General features: G+C 35.5%; 1 protein-coding gene across 1 annotated transcript; it reads right to left on the reverse strand.

The window, feature by feature from the left end:
- Window positions 1–207: 207 nt before the first annotated feature.
- On the reverse strand, window positions 208–21154 carry LOC110464590 (UDP-glucuronic acid decarboxylase 1-like). The gene is made up of 12 exons (XM_021519875.1): window positions 21008–21154; window positions 12793–12832; window positions 11862–11939; window positions 9708–9765; window positions 8616–8796; window positions 8074–8178; window positions 7775–7834; window positions 7271–7392; window positions 6218–6337; window positions 3684–3846; window positions 2728–2831; window positions 208–572 (listed from the first exon to the last, which is right to left on the reverse strand). Exons 1-12 carry the CDS (start codon window positions 21093–21095, stop codon window positions 429–431), a joined length of 1263 nt encoding a protein of 420 aa, XP_021375550.1. The 5' UTR covers window positions 21096–21154; the 3' UTR covers window positions 208–428.
- Between the last annotated feature and the right edge of the window lie 1106 nt (window positions 21155–22260).

Genomic DNA, 22260 nt, shown 5'->3' on the forward strand with positions numbered 1-22260 from the left:
ATTTCAAATATATCAAACGTTTTGATTCTGGATTTATGAGATTCTGTACATATAGTGTATGGAAATGATTCTATTTCTTATAAATTGGATTAAGGAATGCTGTGTTTTTTTCAAACTTTTATGAAATGTAGAAATTCATAATAAATATTCATATCATAATTCTATCTGGGGACTCAAATTTTCATAAAAAAAGCAAGGCAAAATACATTATTTAATTGTTTAAGATAATCAGAGAAAATCTATGGCGTTCAAATTTCCATCAAAAGACAATAACAAATTATTTCAATATTTTAAGACATTTAGGAGGAGATCCAGGCACTGCAATGGATCAATTTCTGATAGTTTAAACGGAATTCTTCAGGACTTGCACCACCCAGATCATCTCATCTTAGATTATTAATTAATTGTTAATTAAGCACTCTTAATAACTAATCATTGATATCCATCTCTCGCTTCCTTCCTTTTATTTTGTCTTCAGTTGGGAAATGGAAATTTCTTTCACTGTGTCGTGATCTCTGCAACTCATTTCTAAAGTATTCAATTGTCTTTTTAATTCCAGTCATCATAGGGACCTGAAAAACAATATAAAATCACAATTACGCCTGTAACATTAAAGTATCACAGGGACCTGACAAATATTATAAAATCATGATAACGACTGTAACATTATAGTATCACAGGGACCTGAAAAATATTATAAAATCATGATTATGGCTGTAATACAATAGTATCATAGGGACCTGAAACCTGTAACAGTATAGTACACACATTCAAAGCATTATTTCAAACTTTGGCAATATATCTCATTACATTGCAAAATTTCTAGAGGATATCTTATTACATTGCAATATTTCTAGCAAGGCAGTCTCTACCATGTGTTGACATACCTGAGGTTTCAAGTTGAGGTAGTCCCTACCATGTGTTGACATACCTGAGGTTTCCAGTTGAGGTAATCTCTACCATCAGTTGACATACCTGAGGTTTCCAATTGAGGTAGTCTCTACCATGTGTTGACATACCTGAGGTTTCCAGTTGATGTAGTCTCTACCATGTATTGACATACCCGCGGTTTCCACCTCCCAATCTACCATGTGTTGACATACCCCATGTTTCCAGTTGAAGTAGTCTCTACCATGTGTTGACATACCTGAGGTTTCCAGTTGAGGTAGTCTCTACCATGTGTTGACATACCCAATGTTTCCAGTTGAAGTAGTCTCTACCATGTGTTGACATACCTGAGGTTTCCAGTTGAGGTAGTCTCTACCATCGGTTGACATACCCGAGGTTTCCAGTTGAGGTAGTCTCTACCATGTATTGACATACCTGAGGTTTCCAGTTGAGGTAGTCTCTACCATGTATTGACATACCCGAGGTTTCCACCTCCCAATCTACCATGTGTTGACATACCTTAGGTTTCCAGTTGAGGTAGTCTCAACCATCGGTTGACATACCTGAGGTTTCCAGTTGAGGTAGTCTCTACCATGTGTTGACATACCCGAGGTTTCCAGTTGAGGTAGTCTCTACCATGTGATGACATACCTGAGGTTTCCAGTTGAGGTAGTCTCTACCATGTGATGACATACCTGAGGTTTCCAGTTGAGGTAGTCTCTACCATGTGTTGACATACCTGAGGTTTCCAGTTGAGGTAGTCTCTACCATGTGTTGACATACCTGAGGTTTCCAGTTGAGGTAGTCTCTACCATGTGATGACATACCTGAGGTTTCCAGTTGAGGTAGTCTCTACCATGTGATGACATACCTGAGGTTTCCAGTTGAGGTAGTCTCTACCATGTGATGACATACCTGAGGTTTCCAGTTGAGGTAGTCTCTACCATGTGTTGACATACCTGAGGTTTCCAGTTGAGGTAGTCTCTACCATGTGTTGACATACCTGAGGTTTCCAGTTGAGGTAGTCTCTACCATGTGATGACATACCTGAGGTTTCCAGTTGAGGTAGTCTCTACCATGTGATGACATACCTGAGGTTTCCAGTTGAGGTAGTCTCTACCATGTGTTGACATACCTGAGGTTTCCAGTTGAGGTAGTCTCTACCATGTGTTGACATACCTGAGGTTTCCAGTTGAGGTAGTCTCTACCATGTGATGACATACCTGAGGTTTCCAGTTGAGGTAGTCTCTACCATGTGATGACATACCTGAGGTTTCCAGTTGAGGTAGTCTCTACCATGTGTTGACATACCTGAGGTTTCCAGTTGAGGTAGTCTCTACCATGTGTTGACATACCTGAGGTTTCCAGTTGAGGTAGTCTCTACCATGTGATGACATACCTGAGGTTTCCAGTTGAGGTAGTCTCTACCATGTGATGACATACCTGAGGTTTCCAGTTGAGGTAGTCTCTACCATGTGTTGACATACCTGAGGTTTCCAGTTGAGGTAGTCTCTACCATGTGTTGACATACCTGAGGTTTCCAGTTGAGGTAGTCTCTACCATGTGATGACATACCTGAGGTTTCCAGTTGAGGTAGTCTCTACCATGTGTTGACATACCTGAGGTTTCCAGTTGAGGTAGTCTCTACCATGTGATGACATACCTGAGGTTTCCAGTTGAGGTAGTCTCTACCATGTGTTGACATACCTGAGGTTTCCAGTTGAGGTAGTCTCTACCATGTGTTGACATACCCGAGGTTTCCAGTTGAGGTAGTCCCTACCATGTGATGACATACCTGAGGTTTCCAGTTGAGGTAGTCTCTACCATGTGTTGACATACCTGAGGTTTCCAGTTGAGGTAGTCTCGTGCCTTCGTAATGTCTGGTTTGCGTTTTTTTGGATCGTCTTGCATGATTGGCTTGTGTACAATTTTACTTTCTCCTCCTGAATAAAAGTTAAACCAAACACTTTTAATATTAATTTGAAATAAAATGTCTTCTTGAAATATTTCATCATCTTTATCATCTACCAATTTGTTTCAGGAACAAAACAAATATTTCACTACCACAAAAATAAAGTGCAACACTGTGATACATTAAACATGTCCAACAATCTTTTATACACGGATACTGAAAGTCTGTTAAAATTCAAACCCACCCTCATCTTAACCGGTACAGAGTGTGAATGAAAATGAGTACAGTATACAATTCCTCCTTGTTATATGCAAACCTTGCGAAGGATACGGTATTTTAAAACATTGTAGCTGAACCCTTATCTTCATACAAAATCAGATTGCCCCTGTAACAAAGGGAGAGTACCAATATTTAATGTGGGTTATACAAGAGCACACATTTGATATTGTAGTCATTCCTAAATAAGCATTACATATATCACTGTCATTTTACTTGACCTTTGTGTAAACTTTGATGAAAGCCTAGTTTTATCAAGGAGAACAGTGGCCTTCAACAATAACCTATCGTTGCTGTTCAGGGGGTTTGGAGTCCCAATATCGTACAATCTGTAATTATGAGAGTGTGAAATAAGAATACCGCTGGACTAAACTTGTTACAATTCCTAATGACTACATATTGTATACTGAAACATGCTGATAAATAAGGTGACATGTTACAACTACGTGTTGGCTGGGCCGCACACTTTTTGATTGCTCCGCATCTGAAAATTGAACCAACATGATCAATGCATGCAACCTATCAAAGTTGAGTGTTGAAAACCCAAGTTCAAAGTTGAATTTAATATGAACATCCCCCTGCTGGTTTTTCCCCGGTTTCTTCTTACCTATAAGATTTTTTATAATGTTAGCGAAGTCAAGGATGGTGTGCTCATCTGGGTTACCGAGGTTCACAGGTAGAGAATAATTGGCATTCATCAACTTAACGAGACCGTTGACTAGGTCAGACACATACTGGAACGATCTTGTCTGGTTCCCATCACCATACACCTGAAACGTACATCAAAATACTCATTTCCTTGACACAAATTTATAAAAAAACATACTGCATATTGGGAATTTTTTGCCCAGTTGTACTTTCAGCCTACACATTTCATTACTTTCTTATGTTGTTTACTTATGTTTACTGTAATAATGGTAAATGCACCCTCTGTGAGGCGAAAATTAAACTGCAGCCTAAATTTCCCGGTATACAGTAGAAATGATAACTTTTTTTTCATTTGTTTATCAACTTATTCACACCTGAAATTTCATAAAGAACAGTTCCAACTTTTGAATTGGAAGAATTCAAATGTATCTTCAGGGGTGTATAAGTTAAATGAACATTGCTGCTCCGGTATTCAATACACCCAAAGCAAGAGAGTTGCTCATTTTCTTGCTCACCTCTTCCATTACTGTTGTAAAATAAATAAATGAAGCAAGAATGTTGTCAAATTATACAGCCAGGAATCATACCATACTACGTCCAGACAGACAACACATTCCCACAGGTATTACAATGAGGTACACTATAACACAGCACGGACTGATACAGATGTAAGTGTATTACAATGAGGTACACTATAACACAGGAATGACTGATACAGATGTAAGTGTATTATAATGAGGTACACTATAACACAGGACTGAGTGATACAGATGTAAGTGTATTACAATGAGGTGCACTATAACACAGGACTGACTGATACAGATGTAGGTGTATTACAATGAGGTACACTATAACACAGAACTGACTGATACAGATGTAAGTGTATTTCAATGAGGTACACTATAACACAGTCACGACTGATACAGATGTAAGAACTATATCACTTTAATAAACTCACTGATACAGAGGTAAGTGTATTACAATGAGGTACACTATAACCCAGGACTGACTGATACAGATGTAAGTGTATTGCAATGAGGTACACTATAACACAGGACTGACTGATACAGAGGTAAGTGTATTACAATGAGGAACACTATAACACAGGACCGACTGATACAGATGTAAGTGTATTACAATGAGCTACACTATAACACAGCATTGACTGATACAGATGTAAGTGGATTACAATGAGGTACACTATAACACAGCACTGACTGATACAGATGTAAATGTATTAAAATGAGGTACACTATAACACAGGACTGACTGATCAGATGTAAGTGTATTACAATGAGGTACACTATAATACAGGACTGACTGATACAGATGTAAGTGTATTATAATGAGGTACACTATAACACAGGACTGAGTGATACAGATGTAAGTGTATTACAATGAGGTCCACTATAACACAGCACTGACTGATACAGATGTAAGTGTATTACAATGAGCTACACTATAACACAGCATTGACTGATACAGATGTAAGTGTATTACAATGAGCTACACTATAACACAGCATTGACTGATACAGATGTAAGTGGATTACAATGAGGTACACTATAACACAGCACTGACTGATACAGATGTAAGGGTATTACAATGAGGTACACTATAACACAGGAATGACTGATACAGATGTAAGTGTATTATAATGAGGTACACTATAACACAGGACTGAGTGATACAGATGTAAGTGTATTACAATGAGGTCCACTATAACACAGCACTGACTGATACAGATGTAAATGTATTAAAATGAGGTACACTATAACACAGGAATGAATGATACAGATGTAAGTGTATTAAAATGAGGTACACTATAACACAGGACCGACTGATACAGATGTAAGTGTATTACAATGAGCTACACTATAACACAGCATTGACTGATACAGATGTAAGTGGATTACAATGAGGTACACTATAACACAGCACTGACTGATACAGAGGTAAGTGTATTACAATGAGGTGCACTATAACACAGCACTGACTGATACAGATGTAAATGTATTAAAATGAGGTACACTATAACACAGGAATGAATGATACAGATGTAAGTGTATTAAAATGAGGTACACTATAACACAGGACCGACTGATACAGATGTAAGAACTATATCACTTTAATAAACTCACTGATACAGAGGTAAGTGTATTACAATGAGGAACACTATAACACAGCATTGACTGATACAGATGTAAGTGGATTACAATGAGGTACACTATAACACAGCACTGACTGATACAGATGTTAGTGTATTACAATGAGGTACACTATAACACAGCGCTGACTGATACAGATGTAAGTGTATTACAATGCGGTACACTATAACACAGGACTGACTGATACAGATGTAAGTGTATTATAATGAGGTACACTATAACACAGGACTGAGTGATACAGATGTAAGTGTATTACAATGAGGTACACTATAACACAGGACCGACTGATACAGATGTAAGAACTATATCACTTTAATAAACTCACTGTCATTGGTTCTCCCTGCAGTGCCTGCAGGATAAAGTTACTGACAACGCGTCCATCATTCATGTGCATCCTGGGACCAAATGTGTTAAAAATCCTTGCCACTCGCACTTGTACATGGTCCTGTAACAGAAGTTTTTTTTTATATTAATTTAAATTTTCAAAAATGTATAATAAAGTTTTTGACTTGCTGTCCATACAACTGTAAAATGTAATGAATGTTTCCATAAACAGTTTTATATATAATATTGTGTTACAATAACAAGGTATTTCCTATTCCTATGCTTACTCCTAAACGTCCTAATTGATTGACGTAATTTACATGTGTAATGATGTAACCCATAAAGTACAGAATATCTTAATGTACATTTTTCTAAACTTAGAACCAGCAGCGGACTGATCCCCACTTACATATGTAACTTGAATGTAAACTTTTCAATAGTTTCTTTAAAAATTATGGTTTTCAGCATTTTTGGTATTTTTTACAAATCTTGATTTGCACATGAGCTCACCTGTCAGAGGCTGATAAGTATGTAATTTTTAGTATTCTGTGACATCATAGTATTATATCTTTGAACATGTTATCTGTCATAACCTATGGGGTGACAAAGAATTCTCCCACCCTTCACAGGTGTGTCTCCCGTTTTAGCCGGTAAAGGTCAGCTTGTCACCGCCAGGGGGAGATAGCCTCATGCCGATTAGCATGTGTTCAATTGTGATGTCATTAAAAGTGAATAACGATATTCATACCACAAACATGACAGACTACTGTCGATGGAGTTGTGACTGAAATAATAGGATGGGAGAAAAATAATCATCCCCTACCTTGAGGGTGTAACAGAGAAATCTCCAACCCTCGGGGTGATGTTTTTGTTTGTTCTCTAACCCAAGGCTCACAACCAAAAAACATCACCCCTTGGGTAGGAGATTTCTCTGTCACACCCTCAAGGTAGGGGAAGATTCTATTTATCATGTGCATGTTGGCAGAAAATGGTACAATTACATTGAGGTCATTTTGCAGTGTTCCGCTTCATCAAGGAGTCAATCATACTATACCTGCTTGGCATAGGCATAACACATTGTCTCGGCTACACGCTTGCCTTCGTCGTAACAAGCTCGCGGGCCTATAGGATTAACATGGCCCCAGTACTCTTCAGGCTGAGGGTGAACCTCTGGGTCTGAAACAGCAAGCCAAAATGAATATCAAGATTTTCTTGTGGGACTAAGCATTCAACTTCCAGCCTCAAGTTTTGTATTTACCAAACGCAATACAGCATTTAGCTTCTACAATTAAATAGCACATGATTCGTATTAAAGTACAATATACAAAATGGCAGAGGATAATTCCTTATTCATATTTGACATAAAAATGTTACTGCCCCACAAGGGTTTTTATTTTGGCAATTGCATGCAATCAACATGGGTTAACATCGCGCATAATGCAAAATAAGTCTGATGGACTTTTCATGTAAAACTGTTTTACTGTAATACACTACAGCCAGGAACATTAAACCTTTATAATTAAGTAACAGGACTTTTCTACAAGAGGTGATTACTTACCTCCATAGACCTCTGACGTAGATGCCAGCAGCAGACGACCTCGTACACGCTTGGCTAATCCTACAACAATCAAACAACCCCTTTGGAGTGATACAGTTATACTTCAAGTTTCATCACATCTTTAACGGTTTAATGTGTATGGCTCTAACAAGACTCTAGTACAAGAAGAACCAGCATTTAACACAATGTTTCCCTTTATTCAAAGGGAGGAAACATAATTGCTTGAGGATAATTATCACTGGACCAATCAGAACTTACATCACATGAAGATCATATTCTCTTGTCCAATCAAAACTCACCTAACATGTGGATGGTGCCAATGGTGTTGGTTTTGATGGTTTTGACTGGGTTGTACATGTAGTTCGGTGGAGAAGCAGGGGAAGCTAGGTGGTAGATCTGATCCACTGAAAACATAAACAGTTGTGACATATGATATTTTCATGCATTAAGAGAGGAGTTTATACATACAAGGCATCTAGTCGGTGCCATTTTGAGATGTAGATACGAAACTACACGATCACGGTGCAGTTTGGTCACTTTGTATCTGAAACCAAGTTTTCATATTGCAGAAGCAATCTTAAGTAGCTCTAACAAATCAAGCTCTCTTTTAAACTGAAAATCACTGTGCAATTTACTTCAAATCTTTATATAAACCAATCAAATGGCAAATGGATTAAGGCATCCCTAGCATGTCATATACCATAGGGTGTACATGTCTTCCAACCGAATCTCAAATCAATCTCTAACGGCTCATAATCTTAGAGGAGTTGTTGGAGACAGAGACAGACCTCAATTAATAATCTACTTTTTCCCTAAAAGCTATTGATGAAACTATCCTTACCTTCTATAAAGAGTGGGTTTACAATGTCGTGGTTGATGAGTTCAAAGTTCTCGTGGCCGATCCAATGTTCCACGTTACGTTTCCGACCAGTAAAGAAATTGTCCACTACAGTGACCTCGTGACCTTCCAGCATCAACTTGTCAACAAGGTGAGACCCAACAAATCCAGCTCCTCCCGTTATCTGTCAATCACAATAGATCTATAAATATAAACAAGGTGAGAACCCACAAACCCAGCTCCTCCCATTATCTGTCAATCACAATAAATCTATAAATATAAACAAAGTGAGAACCCACAAATCCAGCTCTTCCCGTTATCTGTCAATTACAATAAATCTATAAATATAAACAAAGTGAGAACCCACAAACCCAGCTCCTCCCTTTATCTGTCAATCACAATAAATCTATAAATATAAACAAGGTGAGACCCAACAAATCCAGCTCTTCCTGTTATCTGTCAATCACAATAGATCTATAAATATAAACAAGGTGAGACCCAACAAATCCAGCTCTTCACGTTATCTGTCAATCACAATAGATCTATAAATATAAACAAGGTGAGACCCAACAAAGCCAGCTCTTCCCGTTATCTGTCAATCACAATAAATCTATAAATATAAACAAGGTGAGACCCAACAAATCCAGCTCTTCCCGTTATCTGTCAATCACAATAGATCTATAAATATAAACAAGGTGAGACCCAACAAACCCAGCTCTTCCCGTTATCTGTCAATCACAATAGATCTACAATTAACACTCCTAATACCCAGGCATTATTGCTTATATATACAAATTTATATTCTTCTATAAGTGCCACTCCCAACAGAATGAATCCAATCATCTATCAATATTTGCTTTAAAACATTCATCGTTCACTGTTTTTTAACTGAGTAACTTGCATTGTCTGAGGGCGTAACTTGTCTAAGATTGTAATCTAACTTATGAGGACAGATTGAGCTTAAATCATTGAGGAGAAAATTCCTTTTAACATGCCCTAAAGTGTAATACCAAAATACATTGTCCAAGGAGGTATCTTTCTGGCAATTTCAATTGATGAGAAATGGATCGGATACACCCTTAGATATATACAAACCAGGATTCTTTTCCTGTCTTTGTATGTCAGGAACTTAACTTCTGGAAATGTTTTCTTTCTGTAAACAAATTCAGTAGTACATGTAGTTGATCAATATAACGTAACATATATTACAACACAAAGGATGTACAATACGTGTATCAAAAGCCACAGAAAAACTCAGATTTACCTAAATGTAACCAGGCTACACAGAACATGATAAATAGGATCACATGCATTTTGAGATGAAATATAACTCAGAAACCTGTATTTCGGTATTTGAGGTAAAGGTCAAAGGTCATATAGAGGTTGTGGTTTTTCCCTTTTTGGTATATATGCTACACAGCACTTTCTGAAGATATACCTACAGATCAGTTTTGTATCCCTGTATAAAACAGTTCCTGAGATATACTTCCAAAAACTTTTAAAATTGTAATAACCTTAATTTTTTTGAACTTGATTAAACATCTTATAATGATGAACCTCTATACCATCCATGAAACTATGGTTGAGATGATACAGAGACCTTATATTTCTAGATTTAGAGTGTCCAACACAGCATCAGACTTTTATGTATACCAGAGGAACGACTCTTACATTCAATGGTAAAAATCTACTTACATTATCAAGTTTTTGTTTGTAGTACAGCATACATTGTCAACAATATAAAATCTATGTATAAATTAATATGTATCTCTTGAAATTCCCTAAGTTTTTTACAAACACCCCTAATAAAACACAACATAAGCATAAACATACAAGTCCATGTCCTCCAATACTTTTAACCACCACATGTTAGGAGTATATGTTAGTACCAAAGAAAACGAAGAAGAAAATTACCATGCCAACCTTAGTTCACATTATGATCATAGCATGTAACAATTGTGATCATTTAAGGACATGCTAGATATTAGTGGTGGAGAAAGGTCGGAGTTCCTGGAGAGGTACCACCGAACTACGGCTTGTACCTGGCGACTGCCCCATGTAGGCCTTGAACCTCCGACCCAGTGGTGGAGGGCTAGTGGTAGCAGAATGTCAGATGCCTTAACCACTTGGCCCCCACATGTACGTTTAAGCCCTTTTTGCCAAATATTTTCTGTGAGTATACTTTTATGTTTCCAACAATTACTTTTGGATATCCTGCAATAATATAATGTATAACTACTGAACAATTATATTTTGTATAATACTTTCTTTTGTGTATCAAATAACTGTTTTGTATTTTATTAAACAATTACTTTTGTAAGTACCTCAGGCCTGGTATATTATATTGTACCTGTATCCAACCATATATTGTACCTGTATCCAATCCATGCAACACTTTCGTTCACGACCACGTGCACAATATGAGAACATCTTGATAATGTTCATTTTAGCCAGTTTAATGTAAATGAAAGAATTGGGACAATACAAAAGACAAAAGCAGATAACCAAAATATTCATACACTAGTATAAATAATGATAATGAAAGCTAGAATTAGACATGCTATATTTACAGACGAAAATCTTGAGTTTGACCATCTCCATGCCTATGTGTTTAAATGTATTTGATTATTATGTAGCTATGTATAAGCTGTAATACACATAACCAAGTATACGTTAGATCTATTCATCCTTGCTATCCAGGGGTTACACTCTCTGCATCCCTGGAATACGTAATGGCGAAATTGAAGGCTCAGTAGTGTGCATCACCTTGTTGATGAGACAAGAAGACTAGTTTGATCCTTTGGTGTATATCAAAAGAATTTTGACGTGTGACGGTAAAAACTGACTGGCTTTGAAGTCGGGTGTTGCCCTTTTGTAATCTTCAAACGACAGCTGTAGGTATCAGTCAAGCGATCGGTCAGGTTTTCTTACCCAGGTTTTCTTACCCGAGACCAATCAAACAGCTGTCTTTGTGCCTTCAATTTTGCTATGACGACATATTCGGGATGCAGAGAGCGAAAGTGAGCTTAACCCGCTGGAGTATCAGGGATGAGATCTATTACACACATTGCTATAACACTTACTAGTCAATACTATCAATTTCTTTGGTATGTCATTCATAAAAGAAATTATATAAACATATTATTATAAATTTTTTTATACATATATTTATTTATGTATTATTAATCATCTAATATTTTTTCCATTTCACACACAAACAATGTTCAGGTTTGATCGTTCTATACCTACTCTTTCTCCAGTGCTGCCACTCTCTGCTTCAACTCCTCAATAATCTGGTACGTGTCAGCCCCTAACTCCTTAATTGACCTAGAACCACAGGTATAGTCTATCATACATGTAGGAAAGTGTGGAATGTACAGTGGAATAAGGATAATACAAAGAAACACATTCCAAGTTCTCACCTAAAACAAACATATACCGGTATCAGTATCCTGGCAAAGCAATAGCCTCACCAAACTCTATAATGATTTTGGCTATAACAATCTTTCTTATGTTGATTTGGGATTTGTTATGAACATGGTGTATTTCTTTGGACACTTCTAGGATATATTAACACCAAATTTCATCTCAAAGCAAGAACATAATACCATTTTTCTGCTTGTTTCATTTCTAATACTTGTATGTACCTTGTACATGTACTAAAAGAGTTAACGTCCAATTTTTGTTTCGTCAAGGAGTGTTAGATTCATCATCTAGGTTTCAAAAATGAACATTTACATTTGCTATGCATCCTTTCTTTGCAATACATTGGAAGGCAAATATTGTTGTGAGACTATAACAACACTTGCTATTGTAGTCATCAATCTCTATTGTGACGTCATCAATTTCATTGTTGTAAACACTTAATTTGCTGTTCAAAGAACTTTCGAAATAACTAAATAAAGCATAACTACTCTAGTCTAACAAAATGTAAATATAAATAATGATCATATAACACACATTTCTATTGCTGACAAACCTACATAAAGCCGAGCTTTATTATGTTTGTCATCAATAGCAATGTGTGTTATAGGACCATAACAACATTTGCTAAAACATTCATTGCTCAAATGAAATTCATTCATTTTCATATTGCAATGAGCACAAAGATTGAGTTAACCTAATAATTGCAACTAACATAACCTTCAATGAACTACCTAAATACAAAATGTATATTCACCTCGTCACTTCATTGGAGCTTGAAAACTTTCCAAAGCCAACTGAAAAAAAAAGAAGTTTGGATTAAAAACTGTACGTACGGATAATTAGCTTGTTTTATTTTCCATATAAATATCATACTAACTAATCCCAAGTCATAACTTAAGTGCATTTATCAAGTGCGTATTTGGACCAAAGCCTTTCTGTTCTTTATAAGAAATTGTTTAAAGGAAGCGTTGACAGATGACTGACAGACTAGGGGTGTCTTTGGACGAGCCTGAAAACAGATCTCACAAACAATCCAGAACATATTCTTGTTTTTCTCCCGGTAAATTGACGTTCTAACAGCTAGAACAAACCAAGAACAAACAAAGATGGACTAAATCATGTTTTTCCTAATAACTATGTGTCCTGTTATTTTTGTTTACATGCCAACATCATGGGTGTGAATGAGATGCTAAATTTTAGTACAACATATTAACAAAAACATTCTGAACAGTAACGTAATAAAATCACAATTGCTGACTTTGCAAATAAAAAGTTCAAGTATGTAAATTAAGAACTAAATGCACAAATTAAAATACAAAAATGTTAATTCTAAACTGACTGCACATAATAAATTGGCAAAATATAACAATATTAGCAAAGACATCAGAGAAAAGTTTGATTTCAGATTTCAGATTTTATTTCCAACACTCAGACACATGAAAATGTGTAACATGAGGTACATGTACATGAATTCATATATTAAATTTTGACAGGATGGACAGGTGCATGCATGTATACAAGGCAAGATTGTATTGACACTCAGACACATAATATGTGTTACATGAGGAAATAAAGTTGCAGATATGGAAAATGAAGTACAATGGACAGTTCAATTTAGAATCGGTACGGTATAGTAACATGATATGACATACAATGGAAAATACAAAACAAACATAAAAAACAACCATACATATAATTCACAAGTTATTTAACTATTAACAGTTATACATATGCATCATTCACAAAAGAGGAGCCATTTTGGTTAGGAAAATAGATAAACCTGTCAGAACTCGTTGATTGCATAATGATAAAAGACCTTTAAACTTATAAATATTTGGGTTTGTGCAATAATAACGGGGAATATATTTGTTACGTAAGGTGGATATAGTTATATTATTACATTCAAATATATAATGAAATTCATCTCCGACACTTTCCGCGCACAAATTACATAGTCGATTATCTCGGGGTATGTTATACCATCTACCTGTTTCAATTGGAAACTTCAAATTCGAGGTGCGCAGTTTTGTTATTGGTGTTCTGATATGTTCTGGCAGATTTAATAAATATTTTTCTAGACCAAATTCCGTTTTAAATAGAGTGTAGAACTGCCCACGAGATGAGCTAGTAATGTCATCGAACCATTGCTGTACAAAGTGATCGTTAAGCCGTTGTTTTAAAATGCATTTGTAAAATCCATCAGGCATATGTAATTTATTATCAAATATGTAAGAAAATCCCGTTTCATTGAAAATACCTTTTATATAGTTAATCCATTTGAACTGAAGAGTATCATCGTTTTGCATATGTAAAGCTAGTCGTAGTAATATGCTGCTGAGTTTGTTTTCATTACTAATTATTCTATTCCAAAAACCTAACATTCTTAGTTTAACATTTATTTCCAATGGCACACGACCTAGCTCGCCATAAATCATAAAATTAGGCGTTGTGGATCTCACTTTAAGAATTCTTTTACAAAATTTGAGATGAATCTGTTCGATTATTTTCAGGTTTTCGAATCCCCATACATCCGATCCATACAATAGAATCGGTTCCACTAAAGAATCAAATAGTTTTAATTGTAAATCTATAGGAAGAGAAAGGTTCCTGATTTTTTTGTAGATAGCAAATATTGACTTTTGGGCCTGGTTGATCAATCTGCGTCTTGCGTTTACAAAACTGCCATTGTAATTAAATGTTATTCCTAAGTAAGTAAAATTATCTACAATTTCTAAAATTTCATTTTGTAATACAAATACATGTTGTTGTTTACTTTTCCTCTTGCGAAAAACCATGACTTTTGTTTTATTTACATTTATATTAAGCTTCCAAATCTTACAATACTGCTGGAATACATTCAAAGCACTCTGCAGTCCCTCTGGACTTTCTGAAAATAGGACACTGTCATCAGCGTATAGGAGTACAAAAATTTCTACAAAAATATGTAGTTCATTATACAGCTTATCCCGTACATTTTCGAGTGGAACACAACTTAAAGAAGCAAAATAACTTTCAATGTCATTAAGAAATACTGAAAAAAGAAAGGGGGATAAATTTTCCCCTTGTCTAACCCCGATCAAGCAGGGGAAAAAATCTGACGTTTTCGAGTTGAATTGAACACAGGATTTAATATTATTATACATGTTATAGATAACTTTGAAACATTTCCCGTTTATATTGCTGCTATGTAATTTTTGCCACAGACCTGCTCTCCAGACGGTATCAAATGCCTTTTTAAAATCGATAAAGGTACAGTATAGCTTTTTGCCACTTGAAAGATATATAGAAATGAGAATATGCATAATAAAAACGTTGTCTATAGTTGAATGACCTTTTCTGAACCCTGCTTGACTTCGAGATATTAAATCAATTTGTTTTTCATATTCATTAAGACGGGTATTGATGATTGAAGTAAATAGTTTACCAAGACAACTAATTAAAGTGATAGCTCTATAATTATCAGGGTCTTCTGGACTTCCCTTATTTTTGTATATTGGTTTGATAATGCCGACACTCCAACTTTCCGGAATAATTCCCGTGTCTAATATTATATTGAACAATTTACAATAGACTGTGGTCATTTCCGGTGGGGAATTTTTCAGATATTCATTTAAAACGCGGTCCGGGCCGGACGCTTTATTATTTTTTAATGATTTAATAGCTTTTTGTATTTCTGATTCAGTAATTGGTACATTCAATGTATTGTTGACGTCATCATCATTATCAAAACTGTCGTTATCAACCTCGTCATTATTACTGTCCTCTTCGAGTGAATTAAGTTTCTTAAAATAGTCATATAGGTCGTCAATAGGTATGTCTGGTGTAGTATTTTTATTTTGTGAAAATTTATTAAGTGTTTTCCAGAATGCTTTAGGGTCTCGTTTGGAATTCTCTCTTAATTCTTTTGTGCATTTCTCTTGATATTTTTTGTAATTTTTCCTTAGTTGTTTTCTGTATTCTCTCCCTTTTTTATTCATCGTGTGCTTGGTTTCCGTTAACTTGTTAAATTTATATCTAATTTTATATTTATTAAAGGCGTTTCTAGCAAGTTTACAATCGTGGTTAAACCATGGCTTATTTACATTTTTGTACTTATTTTTACGACGGTGCGACACACCTATTGTATTAGTGGCGCTATTTGTTAACACAGTAGATATGTCGGTCACTAGACCATTAACCTGTTCTTTGGTGATAGTATCACTAAGTAAAACATTATTTAGATTTATATTAATACTATGTAAGTTGTTTTTCACTTCTTGTGAAAAAATTGCCGATTTCATGTAATCCCATCTGATATAGTCTCCCTCTGAAAGACTTTCTTTTTCGTTAATATTTTTTTTTCCCGGAAACATACACGAGAAATTTATTAGATTATGCACGTCTGAAAAGAGTGGGTTAAAATCATTAATTTCAAAATATGTTATTAACGGGAACAAATCAGCAGTCAATATAAGGTAATCGACAACACTAGAATCTTTACAGGTAGTTCTCCCTATATACTTATCACAAGAAACTCGTCCATTTGCGATAAATAAAGAGCATCGTTTGCACATTTCGATTAGTTTTGACCCATAGTTATTAATACGTCCTTTATCTTGGGTTTGTTTGCTTTGAGATGGCTTGTATGTAATGATTGTTCCAATTGTTCTTACCTATGGTGGTGTGAGAATCGTTCTTATCGTTAGGGCGAATGAAATATTGTTCTTGTTCCAAGAACAGAAAAGAGCACTGTTCATGGGCTCCAGCTCGCCCAAAGACACCCCAGAACTGGAAAAAATCTAGTATTGTCATAACCAGAGACACGATGGACCTATATTGCTAAACTTTTATTCATTATGGTTTTTTCAAACACATCTTACATCTGTGACCTAAAAAGTGGGTCAGGTCAAAGCTTATACAATTTAAACAACAAGAGGCCCATTGGGCCTTACTACCTCACCTGGTATTAATCTTGCACCAGTAACCTTCAAAGTGGGTAAAGGTCAAAGTTAATACAATTTATACAACAAGAGGCCCAATGGGTCTTACTACCTCACCTGGTATTAATCTCACACCAGTAACCTTCAAAGTGGGCAAAGGGTGAAAATGTTAAAGTGGACAAATTAAATTAAAAAAGTCCACATATCACCATCCTGGGCCTTTTAGTTATTGTTTAAAATTATAACACATTTGACGTGTGACCTTGAAGACAGGCCTCATCCTGAGTCATTGATTTTGATAAAACTAATGGCCCTTTAACAAAAATGCTTTAAGATTTTGAAGTATTTTTAGACCATCAAGGTCAATACGCAAGTTAAATGAACATGTACAAATATTCTGATAATTTGGTATCATATATTTAACAAAATGTTGTTTTCTTTTCAGAAAAAGTTGATGATGCCCAGACAGACAGACACCTGATGCTGTGCCAGAATGAGCTCAGACACTTTAAGTACATGTATCTCTACAATATAAGAAACTTATAGCTAACTTCAATTTATTATAATCTCTTTGGTAATTCAACATAGCTCCAGGGTTAGACAATGTAACCACAGAAAGTATGATGGAATGGGTTTCCTATGTATATATCAGGAAACAGATTAAAAGAGTTAAACATGTACAGATATACCTGTAGGTGGGGCATGACAGATAGGAAATTGCCCCTGAGGGCATCGTACCATCTGTAGTCAGAACACTGACTTTATAAGGTTCATCACCTTTATTCTACACTAATTTCCATATCACTCATAACTAAGTACTTTTGGACTGTTCAGCCATTCAGTGAAATAAAATGCTAAGACAGCCTGGCAACACCAGGGACCTTAGAATTAGTTAAAGTTTAGCTTTACTTGGACCTAAACTGATGTGTTTAGGTTACAGATATTGGAGGCGTTCAATCTACTTCCACAAACATTCCATCCCCAATGATGACATGTGTATACTGTAAATTGCATTTTGTACATGAATATCATCATTGGGTTTAGGTTTAGGTCCAAACATAGCTCAATTGTAACATATGTTCAGGTCATAGCCATGATCATGATATGTGTATGCAACCATGGTGATTTGTGTTAACAGCCATGGTGATTTGTGTAAACAGCCATGGTGATTTGTGTTAACAGCCATGGTGATTTGTGTGGACAGGTTGCTAGTGCTTGAGGGGATATATATACCTACCAACATTTACCCGATTGCCATTGTGTTGTTACTTGATGAAACTAATCGCATTACTAAAAAGAGATATAGAGGAACTTAGGATATTCAACATCAATTTCTTTCATTACTGATAGGTCCTTGTTTGATATTGTAATAATATGTTTTCAATTCACTTTATTCTCCGTTATTGACATTAAGAGACGAATATGAGTTAACATTGATTTAAAAATGTTTTAAGCATTCTATTTTTGCTATATTGAAATTGAATTTCATGAAAATAAAAGCGTGAAATACGTAGAATATATTTTAGGCATGTGAATCAAATCCAGCAATATAGTTTGAACGATGTTTATATGTTGTGTATTTGTGTCTGTGTGAATATTATATATGTGTTTTTAAAATCATGTAATGGTAAATGTATGAAGGGAGAAGGCTATGTATCTGTCTGTACATCTGTATCTGTATAAATACATGGACTCCTTCTAATAGAAGATAGCTGTCCACGGGATGTGCGCTCAGTCAAGGCACAAAGTTCTTTTGAAAGTGGTCAACTTATTAGCCGAAAATGGACCCGGGTCTAAACTGTTCCAATCCTTGACTGTCCTTGGAAAAAAACAATTTTTAAAAAGGTCCGAATTTGCAGGTATGATTTTGTAAGTTTTGGTATGCTTTTGGCGAGTTCTTTGTGAATTTGGAGTTAAATAATCATCCGGAGGTATTGCCACCAAGCCTGAAATAATTTTGTAACACTAGCCAATGTTCCCTGCGTCTTTCTGCTAGTGGTTTGAGTCCTAAATTTGCTAACGTTTTAGTTACACTTGATTTCCGTCCATAGTCGTTTAATATAAATCTAGCTGCACGTTGTTGAACCGATGATAAGTTGTGATCATTTTTATCCAATCAATTGTCTAAACTTAGTTGACATTAAAATATGTTTAAAGAAAACAGACAATGGTATCAACAGAAGATAAACAAGAGGCCCAATGGGCCTGAATCGCTCACCTGGTATTAATCTCACACTTGTAATCTTAAAAGTGGACTAAAATGCAGCTACAGGAAGAATATCAGTGTTTGATTCATAAGAGCCTATTAAAAGATTTAAACATATGACGCCTGTGACCTTGAATGTCGAACAAGGACATTAGGTTGAAATACAGGCCCAATATCAGTTCCCTGGGCCTTTTGGTTATTGAGAAGAATTTGTTTGAAGATTTTAAGACATTTTACCCCTGTCACCTTGAAAGTTGGTCAAGGTCATTCATTTGAACAAACTTGGTAGTCCTTCATCCCCGCATGCTACAGGCCCAATATCAGTTCCCTGGGCCTTTTGGTTATTGAGAAGAAGTCGTTTGAAGATTTCAAGACATCTGACCCCAGTGACCTTGAAAGTTGGTCAAGGTCATTCATTTGAACAAACTTGGTAGCCCTTCATCCCAGCATGCTACAGACCCAATATCAGTACCCTATGCCTTTTGGTTATTGAGAAGTCGTTTGAAGATTTTAAGACATCTGACCCCAGTGACCTTGAAAGTGGATCAAAGTCATTCATTAGAACAAACTTGGTAGCACTTCATCCCAGCATGCTACAGGCCCAATATAAGTACTCTGGGCTTTTTGGTTATTGAGAAGAAGTTGTTTGAAGATTTTAATATATTTGACCCCTGTGACCTTGAACACTCAAGGTCATTTATTTGAACAAACTTGGTAGCCCTTGATTCCAGTATGGTTCTGGCCAAATATCATCATCCTAGGCCTTTTGGTTACTGAGAAGAAGTTGTTTAAAGTAAAAAGTTGACGCCGGACGGACAGACGAACGCGGCACCATGGCATAAGCTCACTTGCCCTTCGGGCAGGTGAGTTAAAAAATCTTTGATTGTCAAATTAATTATCTTTTTTTTTTTAATTTCACATTTTTAATTGATTTTTCAAGATGTCAAATTGAACGAATTCATGTAATTTTATAAATTTATTTATTATATTTATTTAGTTATAATATATATATATAGAATCTGTTATTATTTTTTTCTGCAGTTTTATATCGGTTTTAGTTGATGGCAAGTTATTTCTCATTTTGTTCTGTTTGAAATTGGTTAAAATTGGAAGTTCATTGCATTACAAGGTTTACGTTTTATTGAAAACACTGTTTAAATATATAAGAATGTCTCCTTGGCTCTTCGGAAGTGGACAAAAATCAGTGAGGAGGAGATGTGAGTGTGGCCTCATTGCATACGACATTTTCGTACGTTTGTCAGACTACAAAAAAGACCGGTTCATGAATGAAATATATCACCGTTTTTTCAGGTATGGGATCATTTTGAGCAAGATAAAAAGTGCATTAAGCAAAACTGCATATTTATGCATGTTTTTTTAATCAGTGATTATTTCTTATCTTTTCCAGACGAACTTCCGGTAATCTTGAGTCAGTTTACAGACGATGGCCAAACGTCTAAAATATCCTTGTGTTGTGGCCAGCAGGTCACGTAGTTACAAGATATAGCTTGATAAAATGGCTGCGCGGAAATACATAACGCGCGGAAACTGGTGACTAGACGATACTCCTATAACATAAGAGGCCGCTGGTTGGCATTTTTTCTATCGGATATGATTCGTTTTTGCGCCTGTCAAAAGCTTCTCGCCGTGTAAAACCTCTAACATTGTTGAAGTTTAGTGGTGAGCTGTGAACATTTTCATTTTAAACCGTTATTTTTTTGTTACATTGTTTGAAAGTAACATACCGACAAAAGAAAACAGAAACCTTTTTTCTCATTCGGCCAGCAGCTAACCGGTAACGCAGATAATTGAGTTAGAAAATAGTTTTTGCTTCAAAAACTTACTTATTATCAATGCTGCAACTGCAGCTACTGTCACAAGTGCGTTCCTCATCTTTTTAATTGGTAGCATCCCTCGAACTCGAGTCAACATTCCTCATGAAAACATCTCAGCACGGTGCATGATTTTCTTCCCTGTTCTATTTTTGTCGTTGGAACTCTTCTGTGTCTGTGGTAGTACCAAAATCGTCAAGGTACGAAAATTATACCGACAATGACCAACTCTTTATGTTTTTTATCGGTTTTTGTTCATGTTCGTCCATCCGTCTATCAATAACTCTAAAAAAAATAGTCGTAAGCTTCAACATTTCTTAACGTAATTTAATAATGTTATACACAAATATGTATATAGGGTGGTAGCCTGGTAGGTAAATCTTGCTCCTGCTCCTGGACTAAAACCCCGTACCAGGAATTATAAAGATACTTCAATATCTCCTTAATGGGATAATTTATATTTTTTATAAAATTATACAATAATTTCAAACATAATTTTCTAAATGTGGATTTTTTTTATTGTTATCTTATAATTTAGAAATTGACGATAATGTGTATACGCAGTCAAACGTGAAAATCACGGTTTTTCACATATAATTAGATATTTAGAAAAAAAATAACATGTTATTTTCAGGTATATATATAACAAAATACCTCACTGTTTATAATTATGTAAGTTTCGTTGAAACCCCAGACCCTTCATTCCATTTCACCTACAAATAATATTAAAACCCACCAAGGGAAGTAAAGATATGTATACCACACTATTGAATAAACAAAATGCATGTAAAAATACAGCAGAACAAAAATGGAAATCAGATGATAGATTTAGTGCAATTAATTTTAACCAAATATATCAATTACCCTTCCAAACCACAAAAGAAACAAAAACCCAATGGTTCCAATATAAAATCCTGAACCGGATTATTACCACTAATTAATTCATACTTAAAAAAACAATTGGTATTAAAGACTCTGATACTTGTTCACTCTGTAGAGCACACCCTGAAAAAATAGAACACTTATTTTGGAATTGCATCAACACCCAACACTTATGGGAAAATCTTAGAAGATGGATTCATAATAAACTTTGTAAAAATATCGACCTTAATATAAGTACAATTCTATTTGTGGTCACAGGAGATACTAATGAAACAAAACCAACTACCATCATCATTACATACACTAAATACTACATATTCTGTAATTCAAAGAAAACAGGAAATCCCTCAATAAAGGATTGAAAGAATACCCAACTCAAACAT

This window comes from Mizuhopecten yessoensis, unplaced genomic scaffold (assembly GCF_002113885.1).
Source record: "Mizuhopecten yessoensis strain PY_sf001 unplaced genomic scaffold, ASM211388v2 scaffold11011, whole genome shotgun sequence".
NCBI lineage: Eukaryota > Metazoa > Mollusca > Bivalvia > Pectinida > Pectinidae > Mizuhopecten > Mizuhopecten yessoensis.